The 11,430-nt window shown below is 37.1% G+C and overlaps 1 protein-coding gene across 1 annotated transcript; it reads left to right on the top strand.

Annotated features, from left to right (window-relative positions):
- Positions 1-386: 386 nt before the first annotated feature.
- trhra (thyrotropin-releasing hormone receptor a) lies at positions 387-9,567 on the top strand. Its single transcript, XM_020937150.1, has 3 exons — positions 387-1,196; positions 3,390-3,779; positions 9,520-9,567. The coding sequence occupies exons 1-3, from the start codon at positions 387-389 to the stop codon at positions 9,565-9,567; spliced, it is 1,248 nt and encodes a 415-aa protein (XP_020792809.1).
- The last annotated feature ends 1,863 nt before the right edge of the window (positions 9,568-11,430 follow it).

Genomic DNA, 11,430 nt, shown 5'->3' with positions numbered 1-11,430 from the left:
TCGACGTGCATAGAGAGAATATCGCGCGTGATTCTTTGTATTCTTTTGGAGAAACTTTGCGCGTGTGCTTGTGCTGCGAGTTGCTCGTGCCAGGGTGGAGGAGCACTGTGGGAAGCGCCTGGTCCTGAGTCAGTCAGCAGTGAGCCTGGAGCAACGCGCGCAGTACTACTCCAGCCTCCCTCTCTGTCAGACCGCTGCAAACTTCAAACCAACATCTGAGACGGCTACTTTGCATAAAATGAGAGGAACGTCTTGATGGATTGGCCCTTTGGGAAAGTGGATTGTACAGAAAGGAAAATGCGCACAGACTGGATTACCACAGGATGAAGAGTTTTGGGAAGCGTGTTTTATAACGTTTGGTGTAATTTTGCTGAACCAAGGCTACAATGGAGAATGTGACTATGTCTAACCTAAGTGTGGATAGTAACACAACAGTGCTGGGTAACCAGACCTTGGGCGTTTGGACGGACTACACAACCGAATACAAAGTGGCAAGCATCTTTTTAGTGTCTCTTATCTGCGGGGTTGGGATAGTTGGTAATATTATGGTCATATTGGTAGTTTTGACCACGAAACACATGCGGACTCCCACAAACTGTTACCTAGTGAGCTTGGCCGCGGCTGACCTGATGGTGCTGACTGCGGCTGGACTGCCCAACATCACGGACGCGCTTTACGGCGAGTGGGTCTACGGTTACGCAGGGTGTTTGGGCATCACGTATTTTCAGTATTTAGGGATAAACGCATCATCTTGCTCCATCACTGCTTTCACCGTTGAGCGCTATATTGCTATCTGTCACCCTATTAAAGCCCAATTCTTGTGCACTTTGTCCAGAGCCAAAAAGATTATAATGGTGGTTTGGGCGCTCACGTCTGCGTACTGCGTAATGTGGCTTTTCTTGTCAGATACAATAAAGTTAGTCTATGACAACGTGGTGCTGCTGAACTGCGCTTATAAAGTGTCTAGGAATTACTACCTACCCATTTACTTCACGGATTTCGCGGTGTTTTACGTGCTGCCGCTCATGCTGGCCACTGTTATGTATGGACTAATCGGCAGGATATTATACCTCAACCCACTGCCCTCGGACCCGAAGGGCAACACCCAGAAGTGGAAGAAAGAGACCACCAGCCAAGGCGCACGAATGGTCAGCACCAACTCCTCTAGCTCCACCACGGCAGCTTCACGCAGACAGGTGAGACTCATTCATACTGTGTCAATCATTACTGGAAATGTCAAGACCAAAGACTTTTTATTTGGTGAGCATAAACAACATTCAAATATGCGGACACTGAGCTCACGTTTGCCGTTTATCAGAATGTATTATTTATAGTAATTTATTGCTAGATTAGGCTATAACCAATTTAATAAAATGTTTAATATCACTAGGGGCTGACCCTTTGACTGTTGGTGATTACTGAATCCCTGTTTTACCACACTTTACTTCCAAAATCGACATTGTTGTAGTCGTATGACATAATCCTTAACACCAACACATGTAACCCACTAAGTTGTATACACACAGAGGAGCTGCATGTTCGTCACTCAGAGCTTTGTGGGATGACAGAGGTGTCCATCACACCAGCCCTGCAGGCTCCACTGTTCAGTGTCATCAATTAATCTCAAATTTACATGTTTTTAGCTTTGGTTTCTGTTCTGTAGATCTGGTTTTGTTTTACCAATCAGCTCTCACAACATGAACCATACTATCTACAATGCCTGTAAATGAATTAACTGAAGGTCACAAACTAATGAAGATATTAGATTGGTTGTTTGGTTGTCCAGCAGGGGCCTAACCAATCCAATTAGGCTCACCGCTTCAGAGGTGAAATGGCAACATTGGGGGATTTAATTACACTCTAAATTCATTTCTGGATTAGAGCTCTAGTGTTAATGGAAATGTGACCATTGATAAATTGCATGTAATGTTTTGATGTGTCTAATCAGTAACTTAAATATGTCAATAATGGTCATTTGAATAGATATATTCATGAAGCATGTGCACTTGCTCATTGTGCTCATACAGTTGTGTCAGGAAGAGCATCTGACATAAAGCATGCCATAAAAAAATATAATTATTTCAGCATTTTAAAGGCAGAAGACTTCATTTTTGTGATAACCAACTTATGTTGGGTAACTTATGGAAGAAGACATAAAGATGATTTGAAATGTTATCTGCGGTTATGTTTTAGTAAACAGGTGAGACATCTGAGTCAAAACTATTATTTTACGGCAGTTCAGTTATTATTAATTAATTAATATTATGTTATTAATGTGTACAAAGCTGTTAAACACAAAACAGACAAAGAAGTTGGTCATCCATCAACTGAGACACAGATAGTCAGATTAAAAGTGTAATTACTTGTAGATAATGATCACTTGTCTTGTCATTGAGTCTGGGTTGTACTCAGTGGCTGTATATTTTTAATTGCTGCAAATTATACATTAAAGCTAGTGGTTTCTCACTGAAAAGAAAAAAAAATCATTATGTTAATTTTGCTTTTAGAAATCAGTGATGAAGTCTGATTGTTTAGATAATATACAATAATAATAATAATAATGCTACAATTAAAATGTAAAGTAAAGTGAGGCTAATGAGGATGTGGAGATTAACTTGCATTATGGTGTTGCTTCTGTCCCTATAGGCAATGAGTAAAACAGTTTTAAACAAAATAAATATAAAGATACATATGTATTCAGCGGAAAACAGCAGCTGGTTTGGCGAGGGAGATATGGAATTTGAAAAGCCTTTTACTTGAATTGTGCGGTATGTGCCATATGCTCAAATTAAAAATAGATTATTTTAATTGAATAATTTTTACACAGTGGCAAAACTGACTCACTTGATTGATTGAAGCATAGTCTGCATCATAGCTCTAGGCTAAATATTCACTTTTGATTACCAAATTTTAAAAAAAGTTCAGTTAGCTTGTTTCTATGACCTGGTTTGCAGCAATATCCAGCTGTGAAGACCTTGCTAATTATTCCCCTGTTGATTGCTGATTGCACTGATAGTCTGACAGTCTATAGATAAAAGCAGTCTTTTCAGTGCCATACAGACAGACTTTATTTTGAATTGCTCTGAACATGATTAATACAATTTTGTAGTTGTACATTTTTTTTCACCAGATACCATATGTTAAAAAGTAACAAAAAGTTTATTTTCAAATGAGCTTTATTTTACCTTTATTTTACCAGGCAAAACATTATGAACATTTTTTTTTACCATGTTGGTCAAGGTCACTTAAAGGGAAAGGAATACTTAAGTGTTTAAAAAGTTTTCAAATTTAGCACATGCATCCTAGGATGGAGTAGTAAATTATGAAGTTACCGTAATTACTTCCCATTACTGCATGGAGAGACATTTTATTTACCTTTTTATGTATAGGTAACAAAGATGCTTGCTGTGGTGGTCATCCTCTTTGCCTTGCTCTGGATGCCCTACCGGACCTTGGTGGTGGTCAACTCCTTCCTGGACGATGCCTACCTGGACACCTGGTTCCTGCTCTTCTGTCGCCTCTGCATTTACCTCAACAGTGCCATTAACCCCGTCATCTACAACGCCATGTCCCAGAAGTTTCGCTCTGCTTTTCAGAAGTTGTGCCACTGTGGACCTCAACGAATTGAGAAACCTGCCACTTACAGCTTAGCCCTGACCTATAGTGTGATAAAGGAGACATCCAATGGGGAAAGCCCTGATCACTTCACCACAGAGATGGATGAACTGCACACGCCTATGGATCATTACATATCCAACAAGAAAGTACAATATGGTGAAGCTGGATTACCGGGAAGTCACGTAAAAACCTGAATGAAATAGACAAAGGTATACATGAACCACTAACACAGCTTAATGTATATGGAAAATGCGTTTATATGGGGAACATTACTCTCAAGTCATGCAGTGAACAAAAAGTTATGGGTGGATATCATAGACTGTAAGAAGAAGTGTACATAGTGAGTGTGACATCACCAATAGTGTTCGGTCCAGTGAAATGAAGCTCACATGGCTAGAAGTTACAGGAGTGAATTTGAAGCTCATTAGGAGTATGAATTTATGTACAGACAAAATAACAAAATAAAAACACCAAGATCATGTAGACCATGTTAATACAAACATTTCAAGACCAAAATGAGTTAGAGTTAGAGTTTGACAATTTGATGTAAAGTCAACTGGAGCCAGAGTCAATGGAGACTCAGGAACAGGTCAGGACTTACCTACTGGTAATGCAGCAGCTAGCGGGTTAGCTATGTCCATTTATATATACAATCTATGGTGAATATTTACTGATAACATGTTTGAAACTTATAGGCTAAGAACATGTACGGTCTGTTATTCTCTAAATACTGATTGAGTTGAGGGCAACTTGGGACCCAAAAAGGGGAATCCCAACGTTAGTTGAACCAGACCTAGTCAAGTGTTCTTGGCTATATAGAGCTCATATTTTCCAGAAAAACTGAGGGACATTCAAGATGGACTGGTATATAGTTTCTTTCTGTTTTTCAACATTAAGGTGTACTATGGAGGTCTGTCACCTGCTTGTTTCCATGGATATGCAACTGCCCTGCCTTACATTTATTCAGTTACTGGTCATTAATAATAATAATAATAATAATAATAATAATAATAATAATATAATATCAGCAACAACAACTACTACTACTATTACTATTATTATTATTATTATTATTATTATTATTATTATTATTATTATTATTATTATTATTATTATTATTATTATTATTATTATTATTGAGAAATAAGCATTTTGACTGTGAGCAGGGTTGCGTCTCTACAGATGGTTTGGTCTCCATGAAGATAGAAAGGTTTAATACCACACTGTGAAACATTCCAGACAAAGCAAAAACATCTCCATGAAGAAAAGCATTTGACAGACCCATCACCAGAAAAGACACAATGCACCTTCAAGGTCACCAGATTTGGTTATGTCTTTAAATTCAAAGACAAATTAACCTAAAAACAGAAGACATCACTAATGGCACTGAGCATAGTAATTTGATATAACCCAGACCTACCTTTGTTGCAACCAAATTACATCCTAAAGAAATGCATGAGAGACCACAGGCTCTTGCTTCCTTTGCATGATGAATAGTGTTATTACATTCTTCCCAACATCCTCTCCCATTGTTTAGGAAAATGTGATATTTAACATGCAAGTACCATTCTGGCCTTTTACACAGACAAAAATCAATGATTTCCGTTACATGAAGAAACCATGAAGTCCAGATGGAAAAAAAAAAAAAAAAAATAAAATAATATATATATATATATATATATATATAATATATATATATATATATATATATATATATATATATATATATATATATATATATATATATATATATATACAGCACTATGACATGTTCATCTCACCACTGGAGAGCCAAAGAAATAGGCTATATGACGTTTTAATACAGGCCTTAATACTTAAAGGGCCCAATATTCCAGAAATAAAACCAAAGAAAATTACTTGGCATGGTGAAATGAACCAGCGGGGGACTTCAGTCTTAAAAGTCAAACACAAGTCGAACGCTGCATGATACTTTGGTCATGTGGGGATCTCCAGGGGGCGCTGTGAAGGTCACTAGCAGCTATGTAATGAGTTAAAGAAGTGTGTGTGTGCAATATATAAGGGCACAGAGGCTGTTAGTGAAAGGGTCAGTGGTCTGTTATGGCATGTCATTCTCTGGTACAGGCTGAGGCGGCAGACTGTGGATCCCTATCATTGATTTATCAAGCAAGGAGCAAGAACTGATAGTGTAAATATAAGGCCACAAAGTGCTGTACTCCAGGGTGCCCCAGTGCAATTTATGTATATAGCTCACCTTGCTATTAAAAGAAGAAATTACTCCAATGTATGTGAGGTTTAAACTGAGTAACACTAAAAGGACAGGCAGACTGAAAAAGGACCTGCTTCAGACCGAAAAGCTATCTAGTATAAAATAGCTAGAAATTGATTGTGCAGTGCAATGTGAAATTTCAATATTGTGTGTTTTTTTTTAATGTGTGATCAAAAATGTTTTCTTCAAATGAAGCCTTCTCAGTGGAAAGTAAACATGAAAAGCTATTTGCACAGTGATGGCCAAATTATTAGATGGCAAAAATGAAAAGGTTAACCTTTTTGCCTCCCAAAGCGCAATTTGATTTTATAAAAGAACCTGCAGCTCATAAAACTGTCTGATGGAGTTAGCTCTTCTCTTCCTTTGGTGTCTTTAGAGCTTTTCTAATTTGGTGTGTATTCCTAGTATATTGGCCAAACCCATGTATATACTCTGACACACAAGTACAATAGTGGGGTCTATTTTATTATGGCTTCACATATGCTTCTAATTGGGTGGAGGACATGTCTTTCCCTTGATATACAGTGTCTGACCGCCACTGTGGTCTGTTCATAATATGTCTGTTTTTGTGCACTTTTTGCTTTCTCTATTCTCTTTGATTGGTGATCTGCCAAACAAACGTTGCTGTGAATGTTAAAATAAAGTATTTGTTGTGTACATTTTGAACAGAAATGTTTATGTTGTGAGCACAACCACACACACTTTACCTGCTTTTATTGTTGAATGGATTGTTCAGTATTTTGTATTGTCTATAATAAACTTGTACAATTGCACAAGATTCTGGATGCTTTGTCCATCTTCCTCCTTTTGTTTATCATAAGTCCCTGCACCTACAGCACTGCAGATACATCAGCAGCAGGGACAAAATTGTCCAGTACTCTCCCATGATTCATAGACATAGATTGTGTATGAGCTACGAGCACCCTCTTCTCGTGTATCATTGGCTGACTGCTCCAATCCGCAGTCACTCAGTATGTGGCAGACAACTTCAACAAAAGATTAATTTCACCAAGGCTGTCTAAGCCAAACAATATGTCAGCCCCACAGTTTATGGTCAGCAGTAGAAACCCCTGACTCATGAAATCATAATGACGCATTTGACTGATAATGATGAGGGGAGAGAAGATATGAGCTCTATACTCACTACAGTTTTCTAGGTAGAAGGTGGGAAGGTAAATGATGATTTATTGTATCATTATTGCCTGTTACATTTTGACAGTTTTTTTGATGTTGGTAAAAATACCAAAATGATCTATACTTGAAAAGATTCTGACAGTGGAACATAACACACAAAAATTATAATTATGTAGCATGCAGTGTGAATACCAGTTTGGCATAGAGGTTGTATATATAGCTGAATTTGCAAAATATACCCATTAGAAGTGTACAATTCAACACAACTGTAACCTTAAGCCATGTACAATATAAAGCAATGCACTGTGAGACAACCATGAGCTTTCACATGCATTCACTATGGCCAATTAGGAATTACCATTATCAGTCCAACCAAGCAATGCAGGACTCTTGGAAGCTCAAGTCTCCCATGCCACAATGCACCTCTGTATATAGCTGCCCTAAGCATCTTTGTAACCTTTAATGCTCATTTCTGGCTTCAGATCCTTGTTCATTTGTCTGCTCCTGTTGCCCCGACATTATCAAATTATGTTTTTGATGACAATGGTGAACAACAGAGGAAATGATGCTACACTAAAAGCCTTGACATCAGCCCAAGTTCATGAATTTGCATGAGCCAAGATCATTTTCTTCTACACTGGATCTCAAGTATTCGCTCTCATATCTCCCTTTCAGCTCATTTCCACGCTTCTTAATTCATTGAGCCATTGTCTAAATAATTAGGCCTGTACCCATGATACAATGCACACTGGATGAGTTTTATACAGCAAAGCATCATCTCTGTGGTAGGTTAAAGGGCCCATATTAAGCTATTTTCTGATCAATGTTAAAATGCTGTTTCCTCACCAAAAACATACCTGGAGTTGTGTTTCAGTAACACATTTTGTAAACACTCAAAATTCCCTCAGACTGAAAACGCTGCTCCACCTTGTGATGTCATGTGATGGATGTCAAGGTGTATGGATAATTTGAGCCCTAGTATAACCAATCTTTACTGAACAAAAGATAAAAGATAGCTATTAACTTTAAAACTACTGGTTCATGACATCACAAGGTGGAACTGAGCATTTTGAGCTTTGGAGATGTAGACAGACTAATAAAAAAAGGTTATAAAGGATTACTCAACCATGTGTGAATGAAACAAAACACAACCCCAGGTATATTTTGGAAGAGGTAACATCTCACAACATCAATTTTGTGTGATATGGGACCTTTAATAAGACCTTTAAGATGGAAATGTTTTAATTACATACACATACAACTGTTTATGTCTGAAGTTAGTAAGAGAAAAACAATTTCAAAATATAAATGTAATTCTTCAGCAGTGCCTGAGCTGTTGTTTGTTGAAAGCTACACAAGTCCTAATCCATTCACTGAAGTCTGTGGAGGGATTCAGTCTCAAACAGCCTCGCCTCTAAATGTGAATTCTAAGGCAGAGGATTAAATTCATCAGTAAAATTAAATAAAATAAACTTAAAAATGAAATGATGTTCAACAAAAAAAAAAAAAAAAATGTTGTTAAAATTGAAGACATGCAACTGACTTTTATTTATGTATTTATTTAATTCATAAAATATAAAAATACATAAACAGTACAAAACATACAAAAAAATGAATGAAAATTCACAGAAAGAAGAGTAAGCCCCTTTTCCAGACAATACATTAACCCTGATAGCTATTTTAAACCAACATCAATGTATTTTAGGGGTGTAACAATATCCAAGTCTCATGATACGATATCGTCACGGTTTGAACCTCACAGTATGATATTCATTGCGATGTCATGGAAAAGCTCACGATATGGTGGGGAGGCTCATGATTAAGGATGCAGTAATATCTAAATCTCTTGGTATGATTTTCAGGATATTCATCTCATGGTACGATATTTATTGTGATACTTTATGGAGGCTAATAAAACTGTTAATATGCTATGTTTTCCTCTTAAAATGCCTTGACAAGACTTAATCCAAAGAACTAAGACTTAAAAGTGCTTAGAACTGTTATTTTTTTCATGTAGTCTACACTGAAATGGAGCAAAGGATCATGGTCTATGTAGTTCCCGCTGTCTTTTTGTCTGTCTATTGCTGCATCATATCTCTTAATTTAAGCAAAGAGACTTGTAATTCAATATATTGATAAGATACGATATCACAATATTTCGGTTATTGTTACATCCCAAATATATTTCATTTCAATAACAAACATGAATCCATAGAGAAAGAGAGAAACAAACAGACCCTTATGTTTTTGACCAGCATCTCAGAACAGTTACATGCAAAATAATTACTTTGGACATGCTTTTACACAATGAAAGCTTAAGATCCCACGATGCCACTTTTTGTTAGATTTGAAGTATTTTTTTTCCTATAAAGATTGGAGCTGTGGTGGGATCAGCAAAAACAAGGTTGAGGAGATAATACAGGCGAATGTTTCCATCACTGCAGCCAATCAGACAGAGCATAAAGAGACCGAGGCAGCTTGGAAGAAGACCCTAATCACAGCTTCATTCTCTCCACAAGAGCTGCTCGGCATCAGACATGTCAAAGGACGATGATCCAGTGAAGTGAGTAGCTCATAACAGTTTGTTGCTGAAGAGCTGGTTATTTGTAGAACTAGCTTTGAAGTGAATAGCATATATGTACTCAAACGCAAACATATAGGTCCCTGATGCACACTATTAAGGCTCAGCAGTGATGAGGTAAGAGATTTTTAAAATACAAAATTAACAAAATCGAAAGTTAACTCCTCAAAATCATACACCATGTTGTGTTTTGGTTCATTCACACATGTTTAAGTGCACCTTTATTATTAATATGTACATCTCCAAAGTTCTAAATGCTGTATTCCACCTTGTAATGTCATGAAACCATGTCATGAACAGCTCCTTTTACCTTTTCCTTAGAAGAGATTGGCAATTCCAAGGCTAAAATGATCAAAATAATTCTATGGAGTTTAAAAACACAGAGCACTTCCTGTATTACTGCATGGCATCAACAGCAACAAAGACCAGAGTGTTTTCCGCTTAAGATAAGAATTAAATATGCAGGGTTTGTGTGTTAAACATGTGAATGAAACAAAACACAACTCTTGGTATGTTTGTGATGAGGACACAACATAACATAGATCAGAAAATAGTGTAAGCCAGGCCCTTCAAGCATTTTCAATTCCACATCCATACACCACAGCTATAACATTGAGCTACTGTTACCATTTTGTTGAGTATTTTTGTCTCATATCAAGTGTCTGCAGTCACCGTTATGAGCAGAACTGTTGAGATGTGACAAGAAATCATGAGGGACTGCAGGGAGAGAGAGAAAGAGAGAAAAAGAGAGAGAAGCAGACAGTGGTTTACTTGGTTAGTTTACTCCCATTACTAACTGAAAAAACAAGTACTCTCCATGTTTTCAAACAGTCCAGAACTCTACCTCATTAACCCTCACTCTCTCTGCCCTCTAACCTCCACACAACTTTGTGAATACTTCTCACGTAGGCTTTAGCTCTGTACACTGCAGGCTGATCCCCCTCTTACAATGCAGTGTTATTGCATGTTATGCTACACAGCCTTTAGTTCACACTCTCTTCTTACAGGTATAACACATACGTAACACAATGGCAATTGCAGTGGAACCCATTTTCTGTCTCTGTAAGTTCAGTTTCACTTTAATGACAATACAATAACAATATTGTGAGCAAAATCAAGTTATTGTGACGAGAAGCCTTTGCTGTGACATTTAAATAAGTTGAAAGGTGTAATTAATCTAAACAGCAAAAACAAATGTAGTGGTAATGGGAGTCCTCTGTAGTGTGTTATTTGTTCAGCTGCTGCTACATTTTGGTCTGTACATGTGAAAAGTGTCATATGGATGTGTGGTTTACGCCTGGTCATGTATCCTTTATCTTTATCTGTTACCTCTGCCTGTACAGTGTAAATACCATTGACCTACTACATGATTTTTGGACCATTTCACCCAATTACATGCTATTTCTAGATACCATAACAAGTTTGGAACATTTTCACTTGGACTTTGAAGCACAGTTTTTGACTTTTCTTGATTATTTCCCAAGGCCCTTTTATGATTATTTCTTTCTTTCCCACTCAGACATATTTTGGTTGTGCAAGGGTTATAAATGTGAACTCACCTGAATATGTATTCTGTGAAATCATGCTACTTATATAAAAAAAGCCATTCATTTGATAAAAGCAGTGGTTGCAGTATCAGCAAAACACACATTTTGCACTTAATAGTGTTAATATTAGATGTTAGCAATATCTGTGCCTCAACATAATGATATATTACTACTACTTCACCAGATTCTGGCTAACCACTATTTACTTTTGGTCTACAGCAACTGACTAATGACCAGCAGGTATTTCATAAAATGCTGAGAAGTAACTTTAGGTTTTTCATTTCATTCTACATTTCCATGAA

The sequence above is a fragment of the Boleophthalmus pectinirostris genome, unplaced genomic scaffold (genome assembly GCF_026225935.1).
Source record: "Boleophthalmus pectinirostris isolate CB_2022bp ecotype Guang Dong unplaced genomic scaffold, ASM2622593v1 HiC_scaffold_6, whole genome shotgun sequence".
Classification (NCBI taxonomy): Eukaryota; Metazoa; Chordata; class Actinopteri; order Gobiiformes; family Gobiidae; genus Boleophthalmus; species Boleophthalmus pectinirostris.
This window is presented reverse-complemented; position numbering and strand designations above follow the sequence as displayed.

Excerpts from the sequence above, each read along its gene's own strand:
- trhra (XM_020937150.1), top strand. The coding sequence starts at position 387 with ATGGAGAATGTGACTATGTCTAACCTAAGTGTGGATAGTAACACAACA. Across the intron at positions 1,197-3,389 it reads CGGCAGCTTCACGCAGACAG|GTAACAAAGATGCTTGCTGT; the intron begins GTGAGACTCATT and ends TTTTATGTATAG. Across the intron at positions 3,780-9,519 it reads AGAAAGTACAATATGGTGAA|AGCTGCTCGGCATCAGACAT; the intron begins GCTGGATTACCG and ends TCTCTCCACAAG.